This window comes from Ovis aries, chromosome 14, assembly GCF_016772045.2.
Source record: "Ovis aries strain OAR_USU_Benz2616 breed Rambouillet chromosome 14, ARS-UI_Ramb_v3.0, whole genome shotgun sequence".
NCBI lineage: Eukaryota > Metazoa > Chordata > Mammalia > Artiodactyla > Bovidae > Ovis > Ovis aries.
The window spans coordinates 23,911,007-23,937,451 of NC_056067.1; the positions used below are offsets into that span (position 1 = coordinate 23,911,007).

Sequence of the window (26,445 nt, forward strand, 5' to 3'; positions counted from 1 at the left end):
CCTCAGAGGCCGGACCTACACACACAGAAGACAGCAGGGGCCCGCCTGGGCCTCCAGCACAGATGGAGAGATGGAGGGATGCCAGAGGTGGGCATCCCAGAGTGGGCTCGGGATCTGGGTGGCGGGCAGCGTTTCAGACCCACTTGAGGTGGTTGCACAGGGCAGTGAGAGAAGACTCCAGGCACCAGACTCAGAGAAAGGCTGAGCCAGAGATGGCCGTGAGGGGCCCTGGCTGGGTGCAGGCAGTGGGACAGACACACCTGCAGGCAGGTGCTGGCTCACGGACCTGGGTGGGGATAGAGACGCTGCTGCTCCCAAGATGACACGGAGGAGCTCTGCCCAGGCACCCCCAGCCTCAAGAGGGCAGAACCGCTGCTCAGAGTCAGTGTCTTTTTTTTTTTCCTCTGGCCACTGAACGATTTTTATTCTCTTTTTTTTAAAAAAAATTCTGCTTAAATGTCATTCTACACTATAATTATCTATAAGACCATGGTTTTGACATATTAGGGGCTTCTGGTCCTAAAACACATGAAAGTAAACACATTAACATATGTGTTCACCTGCAGACCACTAAGCGTTTGGGCTACACTTGGAGAAGCTTGCCCTGAGCTTCTGACTGCCAGGGATCTGCACCTCGACCCTGTGCTTGGCTCCTAAAGCCCAGCCAGAAATGACTGTCCTTCCGAGGCCATGCAGAGTCCATCCACTTCATCCCTGGGAGGGCTCCTTCCCTTTTTTGTCCCTCCTCTGTCAGGATACACACACACACACACACACACACACACAGATCACCAAGGCTCCCCCAACCCCCATGCACCAGGCCTTGCAGGGGAATAACAGTCCTCATATCCATAAAACAAGGGTCTGCAAGGGTTTGTCAGAGAGCTTTCTTTCTGACCTCGCCTTTAGATCAGACCACATTCCAAGGAACCACTTGGCACCCATTTTCCTGGTTCATCTGTGACTCTAGTACAGAAACTTCCTTGTGGTTCCCTCCCACATACAGGCACACTTCCTGGCCTAGCACCTTCGCACTTCCTATTCCCTCTGCCTGCAACACTCTGAAGCTCCAATACTTTGGCCACTTGATGCGAAGAACTGACCCATTGGAAAAGACTCTCTGATGCTGGGAAAGACTGAAGGCAGGAGAAGGGGATGACAGAGGATGAGATGGTTGGGTGGCATCACCAACTTGACAGACATGAGTTTGAGCAAGCTCCAGAGTTGGTGATGGACAGGGAAGCCTGGTGTGCTGCGGTCCATGGGGTCGCAAAGAGTTGGACACGACTGAGCAACTGGACCGAACAACAGTCTTCCCTCACTGTACACGGCTGGCTCCCTCCCCTCCACCAAGTCTCTGCCCCAATTTCATCTTCTTGGTGTGGCCTTCCTGACCTCTTTGAAAAACCCCTCCACATTCTTTACCCCCCTTCCCTACAAGGTATGAGCTCAATAAAGACCTGCAGAGTAAAAACATGAATGAACGATAATGTTGGTGGAAAGCTTTTTAACCAAATGGTTTCACACACTTCAGGGCAAAGACCACAAACATCTGAAAATAGCCATTCACACTCCCTCTTCCCTGGAAGAATTGCTAGTGTGGTTCTTGACCAGAAGGTAGCAAACACATCTGGCCTGGCTGTGCTCAGAGACCTTAAGTTCTCATGCTGGTGAGCATATGGCCATGGTGCCCACCACTGGGGAGGGTTACAGTCTGACCCTGTGTGGCACCCATGCCATTTTACAGAACGGGCCAAGCAGAGCACTTCTGCTACAGAGATTCTTCACATTAGCCTCCTTGCTGCTGAAGTCAGGCCAACATCTGCTACAACAAATGACAGTACATCACTCTTATCTGGGAGCCACTTGTCCAGCAATTTCTGTTGAGTATTTTGCCAGAAGCCACGAAGGACAACGAGGAACTCTGAGCAGCAGATTGTACAACAGGAACCTTGTCACCGTCGTATACATTTGTAAAGCATTTCATGGTTGTCAATTCATTTTTACATACTAATCCCATGTCACAAGCAAGCAGAAACGCGGAAAGTCCAAGTACCATAGCATAAGCACTCTACAAGAGTTCCTCAGGTCCTCGCTGATATCCTGTTTCTTTCTGCCCTACACACTACTGTGACAAAGCCAGTCATTTCATTCCAGGCCTCTGCAGATTCAGGGTAGAAGAAGAAAGGGAAGTAACATCTGAGGTAGGAATGCTAAAAGAGCAGGAAGGGACAGATGACAGCAAGTGAAGAGATGAGAAAGTTATATAAAGCATATCAAAGCAGAATTAATTACATTCCAGGACCATTTGCAGGGGGTGGGCGGGCGGGTAGGGAGCAAACAGTCTGCCCATCAATTGCCCTCAGGGGCACTGCTGGCTTTTAGCACCAAAGTGATAGCAAAAAGTGATGACTTGGGGCCACCAGGACAAAGGTTAAGTACAGTGTTGAGCATTCAGTTACTTTTGGTAACACCATATGACCACTTTCTTTTGCAAATGTCCCTCCTAGTTCCTAAACCTCTCCCTGAATTGATAAATAGAGCTTGAAAGGAACATTGACTTTTTTTTTTTTATAAAGTAAAACCCGCTTTCACAAGTAGCACTGTGACAGGACTTCCTGGCTTTTCTCAATTGCCAAAGACCTTCCTCCCATCCATCGCCAAGCAGCCGAAGTCTGCACGCTCTCATCTCAGGTCCAGGCTACGATCCAGCTGGTCCCTTCCTTTTCCCCATGACTCCTCATTGTTTAGCTCTGGGGTTGCATAATTTACAGTCACCCCATGAAGGGCCGTGTGTTCCCGAGTAGGAAGCTGTCACACTGAATAGAGCGCGGCTGGGCTGCGTTCACAAACAGAGCATTGCACAATTCCTTTGCACAGCCAGCAACAGCAAACCTCCTTGTCTGCAGGCAGCCCCTGCCATTGGGGGCAGGGGTGCTGGGAAGGACTTCGACCATAAATTCTCTCTACTTCACTGTATAACAAAGCAGGCTCATAAAAACCACAATCGTATTTTCAAGCCAGGACTGAAACAGAGGCCCAGGGCAACACCTAATTTGGTTCCTAGAACCCAACAAGTTGTGAACTCATTTTCTCAGTTGAGACGGAACTACGTAGTGGGGCAGAGGTGGAGACTGATTTCAGGACTTTGGGTAGGAATGTAACCCAAGAGCTGACAAAAAGCAGGCCTGCCTGAGTCCAAAGATGCTAGGACGGCCTCATTAGCGGCAGCGCAGACCTGCAAGGGCTGGGCTCTGGAAGACAGCATGGCAGATCAGATGGGAGGCCCAGAGAGTTCTAACCCCGAATGTAGGTATGCTGACTGGTATACACATGACAGAGCAACAGGACCCCTCCACCTCTGGAATGTCTGCTCAGTTATGAACCAAGGTGTGACCCTGTACAGGTCTTTCAGATAACCTCTGAGTCTCACTTTCTTCAACTCTAAAATGGGGATAACTAGGGACTTCTCGGAGTGGTCCAATGTCTAACAAGACTCTGTGCTCCCAAAGCAAGGGGCCCGGATTCTACCCCCGTTCAGGGGACTAGATCCCACATGCCACAACTAAAGATCCTGGATGCCACAATGACGACTAGGATCAGTCGAATTAAAAAAAAAAAAAAAGAATTAAAATAGGGATAACCAGTAACCTGCTACCAGCGAGAGTTAAGCTGATCCTATACTGGGTTAGTCACTCAGTCATGTCCAATTCTTTGGACCCCATGGACTTGGGCCCACCAGGCTCCTCTGTCCATGGGATTCTCCAGGCAAGAATACTGGAGTGGGTTGCCATTTCCTTCTCCAGGGAATCTTCCTGACCCAGGGATCCAACGCAGGCCTCCTGCACTGCAGGCAGATTCGTTACCATCTGAGCCACCAGGGAAGTCCAATCATGTTTATTAAACATCTTAAATAATAAATGTTCAAGAAACGTTATTTCCTTCTCCCCATTGGCTTCTTCCAACCCTTCCTTGGAATATTCTCTCTGGGGAAGTTAAGGGAGAAATGGGAGCACATTCATTCTTGCTCTGATGTTAGCTAGCCATGGGAACCTGGACAGTCACTCCCTTCTCTAGGCCTTACAATCTATAAGAAAACATTAGAATTTAAATAAAACTTAAGTAAGGTTGATGAATACAAAATCAATACACAGAACCAACTGTTATATCCGTACACCAGCAACAGATACAAAATGCAATTCAAAGGCTTCTACCATCACCTTAGGAAGGAAGGCTTTCCAATCAAAAGACCAGACTTGCTATGGTTGCTGCTAAAAACATGTTGGCTGACCTGTATTCCTATCTGGAGCAGGGAGAGTCTGGGACTGAGGAAAGGGGAGAAGACCATTGTAAATATCAAGTATCTAGCTATAAATTTAACAGAAAGTATGTAAGCCCTCTATGGGAAACCTTATAAATATTTTAGGAGAAATTATGATAATCTAAATAAGTGGTGAAATGTCACACACTCATAGATCAGGAGGACTCAAGAGGTAAAGATATCAAGTCTACCCAGAATAGAAAGAAAGCAAGAAATACAAATCAAAATTCCAACAGCAGTATGTGTGTGTGTGTGTTACATAAATTGATTTTAACATTTACATGCAAACACAAAGGACTGAGAACAGCCAAACCACTCACAAAGACCAAGGTGTGTGTGTGTGGGGGGGGGGGATTTACTAAACCAAATATCCAGACTTGCTATAAAGCTACAGTAATCAAGATAGTGTGGCAACGGCCTAGGAATAAAGAGTCTGATGGACTGGAACAGAGAGTCAAGAAACAGGCCCCTGTGTACACAAACATCTGACATATGACAGAGGTGGTTATTCAGATCAGTGACCGAAAAAAACCTCTCTTTTTCAACAAGTGTTGCTGGGACGAATGGGTATCCATTCAGGGGGAAAAAAATGAAACTGGAATCCTATCTTATACCATACATAAGAATCAATTACAGATGAATTGAGCACCAAAATATGGAAGGAAAAAGCTTCCAAGCTTTTTGAAGAGGAAGAGAAAGTAAGTTTTGTCATCTCTAGGTAAAACACAGATCTCTTAAACAGGACACAAAAAATACTAACCCAACAGAGGAAGACTGAAAAATCTAACATTAAAAATAAGAATTTTGAGGCTTCTTCTTTCGTCACTGAGCCCTAGGAGCTCAGTGGTTAAGAATCCACCCGCCAGTGGAAGAGATACAGGTTTGATCTGTGATCCAGGAAGATCCCAAATCCCCGGGAGCACCACAACTCCTGAGCCTGTGTTCCAGAGCCCAGGGGCCTCAACTCCTGAGCTCATGCTCTGCAACAAGGGAAGCCACCACAATGAGAAGCCCGCATACCGCAGCTAGAGAGCAGCCTCTGCTCGCCACAACTAGACAAAAGCCCACATAACAGTGAAGACACAGCACAGCCAAAAATAAACAGGTTGTTTTTTAAAAGAACCTTTCTAAAAACTCATAATATATCATTAACAAAGTGAAAGGACAAAGGGAGGTAATATTTACATGAATAAAACTGGAAAAGGACTACTCTCCAGAACATATAAAGAACTCCTACAAATTGATGAGAAAAATACAACCTAAGTTTTAAAACAGAAACAAGAATAGGTGCCTCACAGAAAAGGAAATCCAATGTCCAATACATATATGACAAGCTGGTCTAACCTGTACTAACCTCATTAGTAGAGCATGTAAAGTAAAACCACAATGAAATACTATCAACTAGGCAAAAAATTTAAAAGTTTGACAATACCAAATACTGGCAAGGATTTAGAACAACAGGAATTCTCTCTGCTAGTGCAAATGTAAAAATGGAATAACCACTATGGAAACCACTGTGGCATTATGTAATATAGCTGAAGATTTCCAGCAATTCCACTTCAAATAACCATTTACAAATGTAGGTGCCTCAGGATATAAATCTACATGGGTATTCATAGCAGCATCCTTCACAATTGCCCCAAACTCAAAATAACCCAAAGGCACATCAACAGTAGAACGGATAAATAAACTCCAGGGTCTTCAGAGCTGGTATATAATGGTGTATGTTGTACACCAGTAAACTGAATAATATCTGGCAAGTTCATGAGTATACACAAGTATTTGTGAATGCCACATAGAAAATTATAAATATTTGGGAGAAAATGCTATAAAATACTACACAGCAATAAATGTGCAACAACTTGAGTAAACATCACAAACACAATGTTGAAGGAAAGCTGCAACTTAATACATAACAGTAGGAGTCTGACTAGGCCAAAAGCAGGTAAGAACAGACTTTACAATAAGAAGATGCACGCATGGGTGACACACTATACAGAAAACAAGGGAACGTCGTGGATAGTCGAGGCAGTGGGGAGCTGGGGAGAGCTGCGACTGAGCAGGTGTATCTGCGGATCTTCTTTACACGAGTGCATGCTTTCCAAAAGCTCGTTAAGCATGAAAGATTAATGCATATTTTGTATATGTATTGATCTATGTCACGACAAAAGTGTTTTTGCCAAAGAAAGAAAATAATTCAACATTACATCCTCCAGAAGCCTTTCCATACTCCAAAGCTACTTAGGTGCTCCCTCAGCACCCTTCACCTCTCAGCTGGCTGTGAGGCCAACGAACTTAAGGGCATCTCTGCCCTTGAGGGCAACCATGGAGCCTGTCTTGGCTCACCACTGTATCCTGTGCATACGTGGAGCATGCAGTGCACGCTCAATAAATACCTGCCAACCTAACCAACGACTGCACTAAAGGACCTGTGTTGGTAAAAAATGAATCAGCTCCCTCCCTCACTGTTGGTGGGAATGTAAACTGATATAGCCGTTATGGAAAACAATGTGGAGATTCCTTAAAAAACTAGGAATAAACCTACGATATCATCCTACAACCCCACTACTGGGCATATACCATGAGAAAACCATAATTCTAAAAGACACTTGCCCTCCAATGTTCACTGCAACAATATTTATAATAGCCAGGATATGGAGGCAACCTAGATGTCCGTCAACAGATGAACGGATAAGGGAGTTGTGGTACATTTATACAAGGGAATATTACTCAGTCATTAAAAAGGAATAAATTTGAGTCAGTTGAAGTGAGGTGGATGAACCTACAGCCTCTTATTCAGAGTGAAGTAAGTCAGAAAGAGAAAAACAAGTCTTGTATGTTAACATATATATATGGAATCTAGAAAAATGGCACCGATGAACCGAGTTAGGAACAAACATGTGGACACAGTGGGGGAAGATGAGCATAGGACGGACTGAGAAAGCGGCACAGATATATATATGTTATCATGTGTAAAACAGTGGGAAGTTGCGAAATAACACAGGAAGTCCAGTCTGGCACTCTGTATTGACCTAGAGGGGTATAATTATGACCGATTCGAGTGTTGTATGGCAGAAACCAACACAAAATTGTAAACTAGTTTTCCACCAATTAAAAATATAAATGTAAAAAATTTAAAAAATAATTAGCTCTGGACAAACCAATTAAAAACCAGAAAGAATGTACTAATGTGATGGAAGAAGAGGCACACCCGAAGTGAGAAAAACCAGGCTCTGGCTCTGTTGTGTCCTGGCCATGTCATCTTAAAAAAATCACTTTTTTCACGAGGCACTAGTGGTAAAGAGTCACCTGCCAGTGAAGGAGACACGAGAGACTCGGGTTTGATCCCTGGGTCAAGAAGATGCCCTGGAGTCTTAAATGACGACCTACTCCAGTATTCTTGCCTGGAAAATTCCATGGACAGAGGAGCCTGGCGGATTTCAGTCCATGGGGTCGCAAAGTTGGACACAACTGAGCAAGCATGCACTGATGGCCTATATGGGCTCTCTCGCCTCACCTCTCTCACTGATAGTAAAAATACTATGACCATCTAAGGAACTTCAACATTATGCATTTAGCATATGCTAAATGCTTTTAGCTGTGTTGCTGCATTTAATCCTTACAGTATATCTGCAATGTGTTTAATTTTTTTTTTAATCTCTTTTTAATGATTCGGACACTAAGGTTCAGAGAGATTAAATAATTTCCCCCAAAGTACATGATCGCCAACAAATGGCAAAGCCAAGATCTCCAAAATTCATGCTTTCCTGATAGTGCTATACTTTCACCTCAGTTTTTTCATCTGTAAAATGGGGATACGGGAATGTCTGTGCAGCCTGACAAGACTGTTGTAAGGCTCAAAGGTGATAGCGAGTGTCGAAGCAGCCTGTAAACTCAAGAGCGCCACTGAAAGGTAAGGGGTGTAACGGGTAGTAAGCATTTGCCATGGGCCCACACAAAAGCAGCAGATGCTTTCCACCCACACTGCGCTTTCAAACCAGTTCTAAAGGAAAGCTATGTGAACAGGAAAACTAGGAACACACATCAATAAACTGACTTACGGAAGCCTTCAGGAACAGCACACAATACAGGCTCAGTTGTAAGACCAGCAGTGGGTGTACTGCTTGCGCTGTGCAAGCCTGGCTCTGTCGTTCAACAGCCACATAGCAATGCAGCCAGACGGATTTTGTTACAGCTTACTGCGATTCTTTTCTCCCCCTTAATAACTGGGTTTTTTTTTTTGACTGTGCCATGTAGCATGCCAGATCTTAGTTCCCTGACTAGTTCCACGCCCCCTGAAGTGGAAATACGGAATCCTAACCACCGCATGGCCGGTGGATTCTTTAAAAAAATGGACATTTTACAAGTCAGATTTACTGAAGCATAACTTGCTTACAGAAAATTCACTCTTTAGGGGGTAGATAGTTTGATGGGTTTTGGTAAACATATACAATTGTGTAACCATCAATTGAGAGAGTATTTTCTCTCACCTCCCAAAGTTCCCTTGTTTCCCCTCAGAGTCAATCTTTCTCTCCTAGCATCCCTAGAAACCACTGATGTGATTTCTGTCACTGTGGTTTTGCTTTTTCCAGAATGCAGAGGAATTTTTTCTTATATGTACATCATGTCAAGTTGTCCCACGTTTTAAGGCCCCCAGGGCATTCTGAAACCCAAATGTCTCTCCCTGGGTTGCCTGGTGGCTCCTCTCAGCTTCTTTAATCCCATTTTACGCCATGTTTTCTTCCCTGTGGTCCAGCCTCCCTGGCTGCCTTTTTGCTCATTTCTGCCCCAGGGCCTTTGCATATGTTCTTCCCTCTTCCTCAGCCCGTTCCTGACCAGCTCTCTTTCCCTTATCTCCTCTAACCACTCTCCACTGTTCAAGCCCAGCTTTCTTCTACTGGAATATATCACTACATGAAACGACCTTGCTTATTCACTTACTTGTCTATCCCCCTTCTCTAAAGCTGAAAGATCCTTAAAGACAGGGAGACTGTTGATTTTAGAGAACAGAGAACAGAGTTAAGAGCTCTGTTCTTAGAAATTTAGAAAACGCCAACCCATGGTTGGTCTTCCGTTGGTATTCATAGAATGAACACATGTGTGTTGAAGAAATAGAGACTGGTGAGGTCTGTGTGACTGAAACTCTAAGATGATTCAAAGAAGAAACAGACTTTCTATTTGGTAGGAGGGCTGGCCACAACTCCGAACCAGGGTCTCCCTACTGCCATTCTACTGTCCTTTCCCCAAAGGCCCCAGTGATGCAGTCACAAAGTGCCTGGGACACAGAGCCAGGCCCCTCCCATTGTGGCCCTCTGGTTCCCTCAGGCTTGTTCCTCTCCTGAGGCTGGGGTCCCTCCAACTCCTCTTTGCCTACTTGGCTGGAACTACCCCCCCACAGCCAGCTCAGACTCATGGTCCTTTTTTCTCCCACCCATGTGCATTCAAAGAGACAGGGACCCCAGGGGTTATTCTGTCTTATACTCTTCCCCTTGGAAGAGCCTCACAGGACCCTGGTCCTACAAACCCTGACAGTATTACGAGACAAATTCCTGCCTCACAGGGCCCCACGCTCTCAGTGGAGGGCACACGTGGATGCAACACGCCCTGGTGTCCACAGTTCCCTGAGCTGATGTCCCAGTTTTCGGTCTCAGTTAGCACTACAGTTCTGAGAGCTTGATTTCGTTATAATTTATTATCTCAGTTGAGGGTGGCCAAGGGAGAAGGCAGGGAATTCCTTTACCACAAGAACATCTGTTCTGCTGGACAGCAAAATTTAAATTATGACCTCGAGACTTGAGCAGAAGCTTATAGATCATTCCGTCCAGTTTCCTAATTTTATTATCTTTTTAAGATTCACTTATGTTTTGGCTGCTCTGGGTCTTCACTGCTCTGCGTGAGCTTTCTCTAGTTGCGGCAACCGGGGACTACTCTGTACTTGCGGCGCGTGGGCCTCTCACTGCGGTGGCTTCTCTCGTTGCAGAGCACACACAGGCTCTGTCTAGGGTGACCGGGCCTCAGCACTTGCGGCTTCAGCAGCTGCGGCTCCCAGGACCTAGAGCACAGGCTCCATAGCTGTTTGCACAGGTGCTCCTCGGCATGTGGGGCCTTCCCAGACAAGGGACCAAGCCCACGTCCCTTGCATTGCAAGGCGGTTTCTTAACCACTGGACCACCAGGGAAACCCCAGTTTCCTAATTTTATATATGAAGGTACTAAGTCCCAGAGATGTGAAGGAACTTGCCTGAGGCCTCCAAGCCAAACAGGGACAGAGCTGGGGTCAAACTTGTCTTTAATCCCAGTTCAGCCTTATCTCCACCCAAAAATGTTCTTTCAATTTGGCGTTTATCCCTTCCACTCCATTGAAACTGCTCTTTCCAAGGCCAGTAATAGCCTCAACCCGGAGAAGGCAATGGCACCCCACTCCAGTACTCTTGCCTGGAAAATCCCATGGACAGAGCAACCTGGTGGGCTGCGGTCCATGGGGTCGCTAGGAGTCGGACACGACTGAGCAACTTCACTTTCACTTTTCACTTTCATGGATTGGAGAAGGAAATGGCAACCCACTCCAGTGTTCTTGCCTGGAGAATCCCAGGGACGGGGGAGCCTGGTGGGCTGCCGTCTATGGGGTCGCATAGAGTCGGACACAACTGAAGCGACCTTAGCAGCAGCAGCAGAAGAAATAGCCTCAATCAACAAATTCTGGATTGGCCAAAAATTCAATTGTGTTTTTCCTTTACATCTTATGGAAAAACTCAAATGAACTTTTTGGCCCACCCAATACAATGGTCTGTTCTCAGTCTTCACCTAATGGGGCAATGCCATGAACAGAACCCACCACCCAGAACTTCCTGCAGCACACATGGCGTGGTCTCCTTGCGCTCCTCTGGGGACCTCCAGCCCCTTTTCCCAGGTAAGCTACCTCTGTGTCTATCAAAGACAGGTGCCTCTGCATCTGTCAAAGGCTTCACCTCCACAATAGGGGAGGCTCCTTCCCTGAGAGCCCTTCTCTCCATCTGCAGACTCTCTCCAGGGACACTGCACCCACTGACTCATGGTCTTACCACGCAGGTCAGCCCAGCCCCACTCTCCTTCTAGACCTGACCTCTCTTCTAAATGGCAGAATGACTTCCCCAAGAAAACTGGGAACACAAACGTCATCTGGGAAGGACCTGAAATTCGTACCGGTGGTCTGACTTGCCATCTTTCTCCTACCACTTCCCTCCCTACTCCTATGCCTCCTAACTTGATGGCATAACTAAGTTCTATCATCCAGGTTCCAAACTGGGGGTACTTCTCAGATCTATTCTTCTTTCCCCATGTCCAACTGGACACCAGGTCTCAACTATTCTGCCAAAATCTCTCCTGCACCCAATTCCTCATTGCCTCTCCTAGCGATCCTCTAGTGCAGACTACAGAATTTTTCCCTCTCTGCTCTTAAGCCTCTTCTCTGGTGTCCCTCTTCAAGCTCTCCCAACTTGGCACCCTACTACCCTACCATGCAGGGAGAAGGTTAGTGTCCCTTCCATGGATTCAGTGTACCCTGAAGCCAAATGTGCAGGGAAGCCTACAACCCAGCTCCACTCACCCCTTACACACTTCTCCTCACATCCCCCCGACCCCAATTCCAGTCACACAGGACTGCCCTATCCCCATGACAGCAGCCTGCATGTTCGAGCTGTGCTTTTGTGCTCTAGCTCATACTGTTTCGTCTTCCTGGAAGGCCTTATGCATTTTCAAAATGATTTTGGTTGTAAAGGAGAGGATTCCAGCTCAAATTAGTCTATGTAAAGAAGAAGGGATTTATTGGTTCACATAACTGTCTGGTGCATAGAGCCAGCTTCAGAGACTGCTATAATAATAGTTAAATGTCTTTCTGGCTTCCCTTCTCTCCTTTCCTCTTTCTCTCCATTCCCCCATATCCTGAAGTCTCTCCCACAATAGGTAAGCTTCCTTTCTGCAGAGAGTAATGCAGATGTGGAAACATGGCCGCAGATAGCTCCGGGCTACCATCAATTCAATCTGGTGAGGACCTTGCTGGGGTCCCAGCGGAAGAGCTCGTTTCTCACAGGGACTGTAAAATCCCAGAGAAGGACTCTGGCCGACCTGGACTGAGTCACACCCCATCCTCTGGGCCAGGGGTATGGGATTTTGTGAACGGCAAGGTCTGGTCACATGCCCATTTCTATCAGCAGTGATAGCAGCTCTCATTTCTCTACCTGGTGTCTCCAGGCTTCATCCTGAGCCCTTGTCTGTATCAAACTCCACTTCTGCCTCTTCTGTGCACTGACTTGTCTCCTCTGACTCTCTGAGGGCAGGAATTGGATCCCTAGGCGAATAGTTTAAGACCTCACTCCAAGGTGTGACTCCAGAAAACTTTCACAGTCTGCAATTACTATGTCCAATTATTTGTTTATGAAGTGGTGGCCTGATTCCCCTGGGGCAGACTTGCTCACTACCAAATCTCCAAGCACCTGAAACAGTGCCTAACACACAACCGGTGCTGGATAAATATTGAGTAAATGAACAAATGAGCGGTTTGAACAGAGATTACCAGCCTTTGGTGTTTGTTAAATGAGCACCGCCGCTTTTTAATTCTCCCTACTTTACAGAGAAAAACAAATGACAAGGCAGGAACGCCAACTTTTTGTACCCACCATCCCACCCCCAAATTTCTGTATACACTCCTCGTGCTTATGATCTTTCTGTCAGTCTCAGGAGAAGGGATGCGAGTTCATGTCCAGATCAAGTTGCTCATCCTGACTCTGCACTTTCTCCCTGACCATCCTCTCTGGGCTCTGCCCCTCCTACCACTTCCTTCCTCTACCTTCCACATCCCCCTCAGTCTGGGCTCTTTCTTTACGGCTTCTCAGTGGATCCAAGTCCCTCCACGGGAGCCAAATGAAGTCAAATAAACCCTCCCCAAGCCCCACTACCTCTCTCCTCCCTTCTGTCTCTGCCCTTCCTTATATAGCTCCAATTTCTTTTCCAAGACTCCACTTCTGGCCTCAACTTCCTCAGTCCCACTTGCTTAACCCTACTGCATTTTGGCTTTTCTCCCACCATTCTATTGAAACTGTTCTTGCCACGGTCACTGCCAACTTTCCAGACCCAGAGGGCATCTGCCAGTCTTCCTCATATTTGACTGTTGCAGTATCTGACTCAACTAACCATTTCCTCGCCTTCTTGAAACTGTTCTCTTCCTTGGCTCCCATGATACTGCTTTCTCTTGGTTTTTCTTTTCCATCTCTTGGCTCCCTCCTTGCTGGTTTCCATCACAGGCTCCTCTCCCTAGATGGTCCTCCATTTCTGGAACTGTGTCGGGGGCGGTCTGCGCGCATCCTGTGCCTTCTCTCCCTCTCTCACTCCGCGGGGTGAGATTACCAGCCCCCGTGCTCTCACTGCCCGCAAGCACCACAGAATTCCAAACTGACCCTTCTCCTCAGGTGCACCCTATTTCCTCATCCACTATCCAACCGCCTGCCTGCCAGGGATCTCCACTTAGCCTATCCACAAGAATCATCAACATGACCAAATAAGTCAGCATTTTTCTCCCCGAGCCTTCCCTCTTCCTCCTTCATTTCTCCATCTCAGGGACTGGCACTACCAACCCACCAGTGGCCCAAGGCAGGAATCCTGGACTCATTTTTGTGTACAGCCTTTAAAATGTACAGCCCCCTCAATACCATTCCAATTGATCATCCAAAAAAATTCAATTATTCCACTGTGCAAATAGCTCTTAAATCTGTCTCCTTTTCTCACCTCCTGCTACCACTGCTTTAGTTTAGTTCTTAAACTCTTCCCTGCTGGATCACAGTCACAGAAATAACTTTCCATCTGGTCTCCCAACCTTAGAACCTGACTCCTTCCAGTCACACAGGTGATCTTTCTAACGTGCAAAGTCATTCTGTCACCCATTTCTTTAAAACCTTCTGGTTCTTGAAAGTTCTCATCACAAGGTTAAAACAACAACAACAACAACTAACTCTGCATGGTGATGGATGTTAAGTAGACTTACTGTGGTGATCATTCTGCAATACATACAAATACTGAATCATTTCACTGTATAGTTGAAACTAGTATAATGTCATGTCAGTTAAACTTCAATTAAAAAAAAAAGACCCTTTGCTGGCATCTCATTATATTGAGAATAAAATTCAAAGTCCTTGGTACAAGGACCTTCACGAGAGATCTGTCTCATCTGTCATCCTCCGTCTCTTGACACTCCTTTCATATACGGTGCTCAAATCACACCAAATTATTCCACACCCCAACATGTTCCACGTGGCGACATAGCTCAGTATCTTCTTAGATGCTGGTCCATCTGCCCAGCATTCCTGTCCTCCACCTGCTAACTACCACTCATCAAGACTGAGCCCACGTGGCATTTCTCTTGGCCAATGTCCCTGAACCTCCCGCCTAGAGAAGGTACCCTCTGTTCTCCCACAGCCTCATGACACTTCCTGCTCTGAAGCAGAAGTGTCTTTTACACGTATCTTCCTTTTGACTGAGTTCCCCAAGAGCAGGGACTAAGACCTTCCTCCACACCTCCATATATATGTCTAACTCATACCTGGTGCTCAGTAAATGCTTCTGGGTGAGCAGATGGATGGATGGATATCCTATTATCCTGTTTTCCTCTTCTCTGACCACTTCCTTCCACCAGAGTCAGAGCCTTCAGTGGCAGTTCCTCTCTGCTGTCACCTACTAAAGGCCCACACTTCTGAGGCTGGAATGGAAATTATTTCAGGAGCTGTCCAGATGGTGGTTAGGGAGCACTGAGAATCAATGTGATATGCCATGGTGACCACCACCTCCAGAAGGGATCCAGCACCAACCAAGCACTTGCTCTTCTCTCAGCCACTGACCTCAACCAAGGCTCGTGCCACCCCATCTGCTGATGGTACAGTGTCCCAGACTGCCAGCTCTCTATTGCCCATACAAGTGGTGATCTAGTAACAGCTGTGCAGGGTTAGAATAGAATGGATACAGGTTTTGGAGTTAGACAAATCATGATCTTAACATATTGCTGTCACCTACTAAGCTGTGTGACCTTGAGTAAGTCACCTAGCTTCTCTGTGCCTCACTTTCTTATCTGTAGCATGGGATTGATGACTATTTCATCATGGGTTGATGAGAAGAAACAAATGAAGATAACAGGGGACTGAAAATGATGAACACAATTTAAGACCAAAGGCTTTCAATACTATTATTCAGTCCTATGTAGAAATGAGTTCACATTCTTTGCATGCCTCAGTTCTTTCTCTTTCTTAAATTAACATTTATTAAGCATCTCTTTTGTGCCAGACACTGGGCTCAGTGCTGTATGATGGGCAAAAATAAGTCACCATTCCTTCTCTTAGGGAGCTCTGGTAGGGAGGGGATACCCAGACTAGGAAGGGAGACAGACACATCAACATCTAATTAATGTGTAATAAATATTAGTGCTCTACGATTCTGAAGGCAGGTGGCCCAGGTTGATCTTACAGCATGGGGAAGTTGTTCCTATAAGTAACAGTTTTCCACAGAAAACTTATCTGCTGGTCAAGCCATCAGCAGAGAATCCAGGGTAAATTCTTGGCCATGGACCTCTATCCTTATATATATTATTCCCCTTTTCTCCATTCTTGGTTGAGAAATCAAGTGAGCAGGGGGACAAAATCAGGGTACTGACTATTAGCCTTGCAGGATTTTATTTTACTTTATTTTTGGTGCTATAAGAAGCACAACGTTTTCCCTCTTTTCCATAAAGAAATTAGAACTAAAGATGGCTCCGCAGATAAAAAGCTGTGGGTGGTGAACACTCCCACTATTCTCCCCCTGCATTTCAGGCTTCTAGGTTTCTCTTTGCAGTTACTGAGCTAGAAACCTGAAAGAGGCCTGAGGAATTCTAGCCCATATCCTAAGGAAGAGATGAACAGACAGACTCAGAGGGGCTAAACGACTTGCCCAAAGTCAAGCTAGAGAAGGAACCAAAATTGAAACACAGCCCTCCTGACCCTACCCTTTACCCCTTCTGCAAATCCTCGACTTCATAGCGCTTGGGCACCTGAACTTGGGCAGGTTCCTTCTTGTCTATGCAGCCATCCCATCTCGGGTGGAAGCCAGGGCTGTCTCTTTTGCTAAGCATCCTGGAAGCCACAGACAAACCACTTCTTCCTCTGACATGTCACTGGGTTCCTCCTCCGAGAAACATCTTGTTTTTCAATCACAGGATTCTTTCAGATCCTCCTCTTTGGTTTGAGAAGCATGTCTGCATGAAAAGTTTGGTTAGAGGTGGTTTTCTCTAAATGCCTTTCAGGACTCTGACTTTCCTGGCTGACAAAGCTTTGTGGTTGAGGTTGCTATTCTGCAATTATCTTGGCCTTAAGAGAGCTTTCATGGGTACCCCCAACCCCTACTCAGGAGGGAGCCAGAATTGATTCTTCTATGTTTAGAACCTTGCATCAAAGACCTCAAGACCCTGAACTTAGAGGTAATTCCCAGTTTCCTTGACCACTTAGAACAGAAAAGGAGCTTGGGGCAGCACCGGGCCAACTACTCGACAAAACGGGGCCCCCAGAGAGGCAGGAGCAGAGCGACTTGTCTCGACTCCTGGTCCAGTGCTGTCTTCCACTCTCTGTAACATCACTCCAGCCTCCTGGGCTGAAGCAGCTGCGGTCTAAAAAATGTCACATCACTTATGACAACACAGTTAGTTATATAACTGACGCTGCAGAGCAGGCAAGGGGAAAAAGGCCTGAGCGTGAACCACAGCGCCCCTGTTCTGGCTCTCCGGCAAGCTATGGCCCACATCCTTGAGAATTCCATATGGGAAGGAAACACCCACTCATCAATCAAAGGAATCAAAACTGTAGCTGACATTTGTAAGATGATTTCTCGAAAACTGTTATAAGGGCATTTCATATATTGCATCCCTTAATGCTTACAACCCTGCTAGTTATTTTTACTGTCCACCCCATTTCACATGGAAGAAAACTGGGGCACAAAAACTGAAGTTTAAGAGCAGGCATCTAGTGAGTGGTAGAGTCAAGATATGAAGTCAAGCAGCCTGGTTACAGAGTCCAAGCTGCTAACCACCTCTCGGTTTTAAAAACCAGCTAAACCACTTTTCTCAACAGGAACCTTACCCATCTCTTTGAACCTGTAGAAGGCCACTGCTCCTTCCTCCTGCCATTTCTCAAGAGATTTCTTTCCTATCCACTACTGTGCATGAATGAGAGACACAAAATAAAATAAGAATGTGATACTGGTTGGAATAAATTCTTAGAATGGAGTTTGAGCACTTTAAAGCTTTTTATGGCAATGCAATCAATAAAGTGAGGTGAAGTGCTCTTCATATAGCAACTGCTAGCCATTTAAAAATCCATGTAGTATGTGTTTAAATATATTCAAAAATTAAAAATTTTTTTTTTTCAAAATCAAAATTTGTTCTTTGCTAGTGTCAAATTCTGGAGTAATCCTTTCAAAAAAAATTTTTTTTTTCAGTTTGAAATCATCTCAGCAGTTTTTCTACTGTCTTTTGGATTGAAATGTGCTCTTGTGATCATGGTCTGTCTAGATCTCTAAGGAATGTGAGATTGAAAACACCTGGAGAGAGGAAACCAAGTCCCTGAATTAGATGGATGGAACATACATCAGAAAAACAAGACCTTCCTCTGCTCATATTAAATCTCCAGTGTTAACAGGCCCCGTGAGCTGCAGAAAAATGTAAATGAACCTGTCCTTAGCAGGTGTGGCTAAGATGCACAATATAATCTGGGGAGCTCCAAGCACTTAAAAAAAAAACAGTCCTCTAACTCTGGGCACTATAAACCTAATCTAGCCCGACAATAGAGACTAGAAATTCTGGATTTCTCTGGAGTCTTGTCAATCTTGTATGAAGTTTCATCCATTTAATCTCATCGGCAACACCCTTTCAATAAGCACACGGGTTCAATTTCAGAATCCAACAGGTGACAGAGGTTCAAGAATTCCACAGCTGATTCCTGAGGAGATCAGGTGGACTGTGGGCTACTCTTCTGGCAGGAAGGTCTGCTGGTGTTTACAGCTCAGTGAACAGTAAGGAGGAAGAGAGCACCATCCATCAGCAAAAGAGAATGCTTCTGCTACTTGATCTGACATTCTGTTTGCTCTCACAATGTCTCCAGAGAGCAAGGTGCATCCATTTGGATAAACATGGAGACAGGAGGAAGGGGAGGGCAAGCAGAGCAGCCAAAGAGATGATTGCAGAAACAAGTTCACAGATCTAGAAGAGCAGCTCTCAGGGGAATGCTGCCTCAACATGGGACCCGTTGGGGATGTGCAGGAAACGCCCTTCCAGACCACTGTACTTTTACCGATGGTTCCAAGTTGCTACTCATCTCCACTGACGCCTGCCACTTAGCAGGTGCCAAACAGCAGTGTGTTGAATGAACACAGGCTTGCCCTGAACCCAAGCCAAACAATCCACACCCGAATCACAAAGTCAGAGTCAGCTGGTAGGAGGAAACTACCAGCTTTCGGCAATCTTAAAATCGCCTTCCCTGTCTGGTAGGGTCTGTCCTCAGAATCACTTCCTACTGTAAGGGCAGGGCTATTTGTATGAGCAATGACATCTTTACCAGGCAAATCCATAAGTTGTGATTTACTAATGGCACTGAGCAAGCACCTTGGAAAAGAACACACATCCAAAGTGTTCCACTTTACTGCATCCATCTACATAAAGCTTACCAGCTAGCAAGCCATGCCTCATTGCCACCTTCGGACTCTCTAGCTCCCTAAAAATTCACTGAATGCTCTAGAGACAATAGATAGCCCAAACAGGACATCAGAGAAAGCTCAACACCTCAAATGAGGACAAACTGTGGTGCCCGCAGCTACTTCACGGTTCATTTCACATTTTCATCAGGTAGACAGTCCAAGTAGTTGTCACTGTTTGTTCAGAATGGGAAGTTGCTTAAAGGGATTATGTTGATTCCACATATAATGCCCTGAGAGAGTTCTTTGGGAGGGTTTGGTGATTAACTAAAGTTAACACTTATTGTTAAAACTTTGATTAGTCTCAATAAAAGTCCCCTGATTGCAAAAATGACGAGGCTGTATCACAGGTGAGGTCATGACCTCCTAACAGGCAAAATTATTTAAAATGCTGCACACAAAAAAGTCACTGATTACTCATGGTATGTGTAAAATTGTATTTTGCTGTCTCAATGATCACTGCTTATTTCCTAGTACAGAAATGTTCTGGATTATCTGACAGAGAACTACCAAACACTAGTTCACAATCACATGTGTTCTGCTGTGCTTAAGTCCCTCAGTCATGTTTGACTCTTTGTGACCCCATGGACTATTGCCCGCCAAGCTCCTCTGTCCACAGGGATTCTCCAGGCAAGAATACTGGAGTGAATTGCTATGCCCTTCTCCAGGGGATCTTCCCAACCCAGGGATCAAACCCAGGTCTCCCACAATGCAGGCAGATTCTTTATCATCTGAGTCACCAGACAAGCTCAAGAATACTGGAGTGGGTAGCCTATCCCTTCTCCAGGGGATCTTCCTGATCTAGGAATCAAACCTGGGTCTCTTGCATTGTAGGTGGATTCTTTACCCGCCGAGTTACCAGAGAAGCCCACTCATGAAAGGGGAGGCGTGGGGAATAAAACCTAGCAAGCTATGTTCAAATGCAAATTTTAAGAAAGTATTAGGGATCAGGGTTTTCAATGACAATCTAACCTGTGGCATCTCTTGGTGGATGCACATTTCCCACTGCAAAATGTCAGGCAAAAGAATTTCAAAGATCAGTCTCCCTGCACTGATATCCTAAGCTGATATGGGTGTTAACACTGTTCTAAGCAGCATCTGCCGGCCAGGCTTTTCCATACAATTTCAGTTAGCAGGGGCATACATGGAAGTCTCGTCCTTCTTATAATCAGCATGCCATAAGATGGATAAGAAGGTAGGCTGAATAGAGTGGCTCTTTACTCTTTAGGAAATGCTGACTTCAAAGGATCTAGAGATGTTTCCCTATCAATAGTCTTCTCAATGCAAAAGGCTGAGCCATTAGACCCTAGTCCCTGTTAGGAAGTTATCAGGTTCTCACAGGACATCACCCACAGAGAACGTGATAACTGCCTTTGCCCAGGTGAAATAAAACAGCATCCTGATTAACTCCTAAGTATGGTCTGATAGGTTGGTCACCCATTGTGTTGCCCAGGCAAGCCCAAAATTGCATTCTGTAAACACCACCTAGATTTTCAGGGCCAGCCCCACCCAGAAAACAGTACAGTTCTCCTGACTCAACTGATGCTCAGCCAAGTGGTGATCTGGAAAATCACCTCTTCGAGGGAGGACTCACAGGAATTTGTCACTAGGATACAGTGACACCAATCCCACATTTTGTGGTTAATAAAACAAGTTCTGCATCCAGCTTGGCACAAGGCCCTGATCTGATTTATTTCAAGCCGAGCTGGAGGGCTCATAGGAAGAGCAGCCATTCATGAATGCTTCAGCAGGACACGGCGCAGGGACCCTAGCTGCAAAATTTACGTGGGCCAGAAATCTTTCTGACTGACCTTTTGTGAGCAAACTCTGCTCACTTTCTAGACAGAACTGATGTATTTTAGAAAATATACTCACAGTTTTACCTACAAAAATCTCAACTTTGCCTGATCTTTCTCCAAAAAGGCGTCCTGTGGGATGATGGGGGGCGGGGGGGTAGGATCGGGGGAGTGCAGGGAAAAGAGAAAAAGTGCCAGGTCATCTGATTTAACCATCCGAAACATCTAATGCTTGATTTTTTTAAAATTGTTTTTCTCTCGTGTAACCAACTATAAGTCCCTTAAGACTTTTCCAGGGAAGTCTAAATACAGCCTTCATTACACAATTAGGAATTTTCATTCTAAAATGGCACACCTATCTCCTTGGAAAGCGTGGCTCTCTTTGAATAAAAAAGGAAAGGTACCCTTCAGGGAAGTCGGTATATATTTTTACACTTCTTATTAAATCAGCCTAGTTTATGGGGCTTGTTCAGGAAAAGCAGGTAAGGAGTTGCTTTGGCAGATGCAAAGTTAATTTCCAGACTGGAGCCTACCCGTCATTTTATCCCCTCTCCCTTCACCCGAGTGTTTCCGAAAGCCTTCGGTCCCCTCGTCGAAGAAGCTCGGCTCTCTCCGCCGGGGCCCCGGCTCGGTTCCGAACACTGCCGAGTCCCTCCGAGCCCCGCGCCCAGAATCCGCCGAGCCGAGCCGAGCGCCACCGAGCTGAGCCTCATCGACTTTTCCGGCCTCGGCTGGGCGCTGTCCACCACTCGCAGCGCCTGAAACCTCACCCCGCTCCGGTGGCTGGGGCTTCTACCCGGCTTCAAGTCGGCCACTGCAGATTACAGAGTTCTGAAGTTTTGAAATGTCCCCCGCTGGGAGAAAGGTGTGGTGCTGCTTGCATCTACCGACCTGCAAGAGCTCCTGGCAGATGCAATATGCACCTTGTTGCAAAGTGCAATTCCCCAGGCCCCGCCTCCCCATCCATTTGGGTTGCACAAGCTCCAGAGAAGCCCCAGGCCAAATTACCCGTAGCTCAGTGGGGTGCGGCAAGCCGAGGGGCCTCTGCAAAGAAAGCCCCAGGGAGCTCTAGAACAAAAATAAGAACATGTCAAGCCGACGGGAGAAATTGTCTCCGAGTCGCTACTCCCTACCATCATGGCGCCTCCTAGAACCCGCTTGTCATGCCTGTTACACATGCAAGATTTTTTGCATATTGGTTTTGAAATCGCAAGCATGCTTCGTCTCTGTCTCCCACCCACCTTTCTGCGAAAGGGGTTTTAATTTTCCAGTATTTTCCTACGGGATGCAATTACTTCGGCTATTCTGTCAAGTTGAAAAATAATCATTTTTGTTTACTGCACAGCAACCCCTAATTAGGAGCTGTGTGTGCACGAAAGTGTCACAGCAAAGCGACGTGGAATCTTCGCTAAACGGTCTTAACGAACTCCTCCGTCCCGAACTGACAAGACAACGGAAGCAGCAGGGCCAGGAGGCCCGAGGCGCACTCCCTTTTCCTAAAGACACCCCCTCCCCAAGCAAAGCTGCCTGTGGGCTCACCAGGAACTGCTAACCAGGAGTGGATGGGGCAAGAAGCCCGGGAGTAGAGTAAGGAGGGGCGAGGCTCCTTACTGAGCAAGTGTGAAAGGGAAGGAATATCCCATTTTGTTTTAATTTTCAACCATCACTCAAATCCACCTCCAGTTAATTAGGAGGGGAAACTGATATCTAAGGCAGAAGGGGGTGGTGTGGCAAGTGGGGCCTGAAATCCGCATTGTGGGTAGATTACATGGAACACAGCCTATGCAGAGTGTAAATAACTACATTGATAAAGGCCAGAGAGTGAACGAAAACTGCCAGTGTCAGGAGAGCAAAGGCTGGGAAGGTGGGGGAGAAGGAAGGGGCAGCAAGGGGCGGGCATTTAACCTCACATCCAGCGTCCTATCTTCCACCTCTACCTTGGATACATCTGTGCCAGTCTCATTCGATTGGAAGTCCACCCCTGCCCCTACCACACGCCCCTTCCCCCAACCTTCGTCTTTTTGAGGTGAGGGGGCAGAAACCACAGCCTCTAATTCAGCACCAAATCCATGAACAGCAGACACCTGATACTCCACCCCAGCCTAGGGCTGGGTCCCCTCCATGTTTTTGCCAAGTTCAAAAATCAATGCCCCAGGAGAAGAGCAGGGGTAAATGGGATTATGGATGTAGAGTGGGCGGAGGGGGGTGGAAGAAGGAGAGAGAGATATGCAGAATGAAACAGAGACACAGAAACAGAAATGGAGGCAGCCATACACAGGAAACGTCCCACAAACAAGAGTAATGACCATAATCATACCAATAATGTGATGTTCTGATCAATATGGCGGACATTGTCATTCATACAACTACAGGCGCTCCCCTTCCCTCCACCCCCTTGGGGAGAAAAAAAAAAACACCCACCCGGGCAGCTGGGGTGGAGGACCCAGAACCAACGCAGGGCCTGGGAGAGGGGAGTCAAATTCAGGGGCGTGTGTGTGTGTGTGTGTGTGTGTACGAATTAAAAACCGGGCCTGGTGATGTGAAGTGAACAAGGTAATAAAATTCATTTTAAAAATTACGCTTAATAAAAGTACAAATCCCAATACCACAGGGACTTACTTCATCTGCTTCACAATGGTGCTTTTTCCTGATTCTCCAGCCCCTGTTGGGACAGACAGCGGGGGGGAAATTGGTGAGTGTCAGCTTAGGGGAACGGGGCGGGGGGGGGGCTGCAGGGGGAAGGGGGTAAGACATGCTAAAGAGTGGGCGATCGTGGGCACATCGTGGTGCCAACTCGCGGGCCAGGTCTCCCCAGGAGCGAGCGGGATCGGGGGACTGGTTGGGGGGTGCAGAGTGGCCAGGGTCGAGGGATGGGGGTGGCAGCCCCGGTCCTTACCCAGCAGGAGTAATTTCACGTCTTTAGCGGCGCTGATGCCATCCTCTTTGAGGTTTTTCTCAATCGCCTTGCTCCGCTCGAGGGCGGCTCGCTCCTCTGCGCTCAGAGTACATCCCATGGTGGCCCCTTCCCTGCCACAGCCCGCACGACTCGGCTGGCACGGCTCCCCGACTCGGCGCGCCCCCCACCCCCCCAAAGAGCAGAACCTGGGCTCAAAGGGGAAAAAATCACGATAGCCTCCCCTTGGCTGAAAACAAAAATGTCGAGAAACCAGAACCCCCCAAAAAGACAGCCTCTAACAAGCTCCCAGCCGCGGAGACTCGCGGCAGCTGGCGGGGCTCTGGGGGTGTCGAGGCGAAGGTGGCCGGGGTCTGGGGCTCCGGAACCGAGGGAGGAGGCGCCCGCGGTCCGAGGAGGCGCGGGCTGCAGGCACTGAGGCTTGTGCACGACCCAAAATAAATAAAATAATAGTCGAGGCAGGAGCCGGAGTCGGCGGAGGGTGGGGTGGGGGGGCAGGGTGGGTCCTTCTACCGCTGCTGCCGGAGGAGGAGGCGGCGCGGGGTGTGGAGGGAGTGAGTTAGGGGGTGCCGCTAGTGCATTTGCATCGCGGATCCTCCGCCGTTGGTGCGTCCGCGGCGCCTTCGCCGACCCCCGCGCGCTGGGCAGGGCTGGGCAAGGGGCCGGGCCGGGGGGCAGGTCTCTAGCGGGAGGCGGCGTCGCTGTCTCCCAGAGCTCGCATCGCTCGACGGAGCCTACCGGAGAGAGAGGGAGAGCGAGAGGGAGCCGCGGGCAGCCAGGAGCTCGAGGGGGAGAGAGAGGAAAGAGGCTGGGAGGGAGGGGAGAAAAAAATGAAGGGAGAGCGAGCGAGCGAGCGCGCGCGCACAGGCCGGGAGGGGGGAGCAGGCGAGCGCAGCGCGCGAGTGCGCCAGCGGCTCTGCGCACCCCGCACCGCCAGCCGCCGGCTGACGTCAGCAGGGCCGCGCGCCGGGCCCCCGGGACCGGGAGGGGCGGGGGGCGGGGGAGGCGCGCGCGTCGGGGCCCGCGTCAACTAGCGGCGGCGCGCGCGTGGCGCGGCCTCCCCTCCCCCCACTCCCCGCAAGGCCCGAGGCTCCCAGAGGTGGGCTCGTGCAGGCCTGGCGGGGGCGGGGCCGGGGGCCGGGCTCGCGCCGCGGCGCCCCTCCCCGCCCCCGCCTCCGCCCCGGCCCCACGCGCTGGCGGCCCCGGGCCTCTGGTCGATGGGAGCGCGGGGCTGGGTGGCCCGCGCCGCGGTCAGGTGGGTCCACTAGCTGCGGGCCGGCGCCGCCTCCCTGCCTCTCCCGTTTCTTCTCCATCTTGGCTCCGGCAGCTCACCTTCTTGGTTGCTCTCCTGCTGCTGGGGCCGTAACGGCTGAGGTCAGGTGGCCCCACTGAGGAGAAGGTGGTTCTGAGGAAACCTGCGTTCCCTGTCATTCGCCCTTGAGGATTGGGGGCAGATTCGGATTTTTCGCTTCCTGCGTCCTACATTTATTGAGCACCTAGTATGTGAGAGAAGTAGGCTGTGAAGAGAGGAACACAGACGGTTAAGACAAAGACAGGGCCAGTTCTCAAGGAGCCTCTGCTTCCCTTTGCCCTCGCGGACCCTGCTCCGTGATTCCCGGCCAAGGGGGCAGCACACGCGACAGTTCCCATGCTGAGAAGCTTTTCGATGGGCAGGACAGGTTTTCATGGAGTGATGCTTACTTCCTCAACACTTGCTTTTCTCATTTTGGAGGGTTTAGTTTGATTGTAGCCTATCTCCCAAAACACAGATAAGTTAAATGAATTTGAGTAAATTTTCGGTAAGAGAAGAGAGTTTCCTCCTCTTCCTGTTTTAAAATACTCCCCCATCTCTTTTTAAAATAAAAACCCAGAAACCTGGGTCAGTTAGTGTACAGCTCATGCAATACTGAGGAAACACGTACACGTCTCCAAGAGTTGGGCATATTCTGTGTGGTCTGGGTGATTTTGAAGAAACTATTAAATAGTTCTCACTGCACAAAATGGTTTTACAATCAGTTCCATCAGGCGGCCTCAGGGGCACTCCTAGAGAAAGGGGCCAATGGGAAAGATTGCATGGGGATAGGAGAGGCAGGCGGCCAGTGGAAAACGTGTTGTTGTTTTTTTTTTCCTAACAGTTGGGCATTTTTGTGGCTCTAAAAGCGAACTTGTTTGTTTCATTTCAACAATAGAAAAAACACCCCTGTTTTTAGAAACGTTACCCAACATAGAAATACATTTGCAATGGGGAAAAAAAGGCAATTAAGGCCCACCCAGAAGAAAACATTTTCCCTCCTGTATTTTTCAGTTTGTTGTTTCCCAGTTTGGGTTTGCCTAATTCCACAAATAGCTATTTATGTCAAAAGTTGTATGTAATATAATTTGAATATTTACACTTAGATCACATTTTACATGTTCTAGAAAACTAACAAAAGTCCCCTATAGAGAATTGTTTTATGAAGTAAATAACTTCCCTTCTTCCCCACCCCCACCCCTACCTTGTGTGTAAAGGAGGGGAGTTTAGGGGAAAAATATGGTTTCTTTAAAATCTGGGTGTCACTAAAAATCAGTCTCCCAGATTCAAACAGCTTAGCTAACCAACATTCTGTATAATTTGTTATTTCTTTTAAAGGTTGTTAGGATGATTATGCAGATCTATCAGATATAGGAAAAAAATTAAGC

The 26,445-nt window shown here is 47.5% G+C and overlaps 1 protein-coding gene across 5 annotated transcripts in view; it reads right to left on the reverse strand.

The window, feature by feature from the left end:
* Positions 1–24,712, reverse strand: part of GNAO1 (G protein subunit alpha o1) — a 181,684-nt gene extending 156,972 nt beyond the window's left edge. For all 5 annotated transcript variants that reach the window (XR_006056104.2, XR_006056103.2, XM_042231647.1 and 2 more), the window contains exons 1-2: positions 23,749–24,712; positions 23,472–23,514 (exon numbers count right to left, since the gene is read on the reverse strand). Coding sequence is in view for 3 of the 5 variants with exons in the window: in XM_042231647.1 (XP_042087581.1) it covers positions 23,472–23,514; positions 23,749–23,866 (161 nt within the window). In the remaining 2 variants the exon portion in view is untranslated. The remainder of the gene's footprint in view (positions 1–23,471; positions 23,515–23,748) is intronic.
* Positions 24,713–26,445: the final 1,733 nt, after the last annotated feature.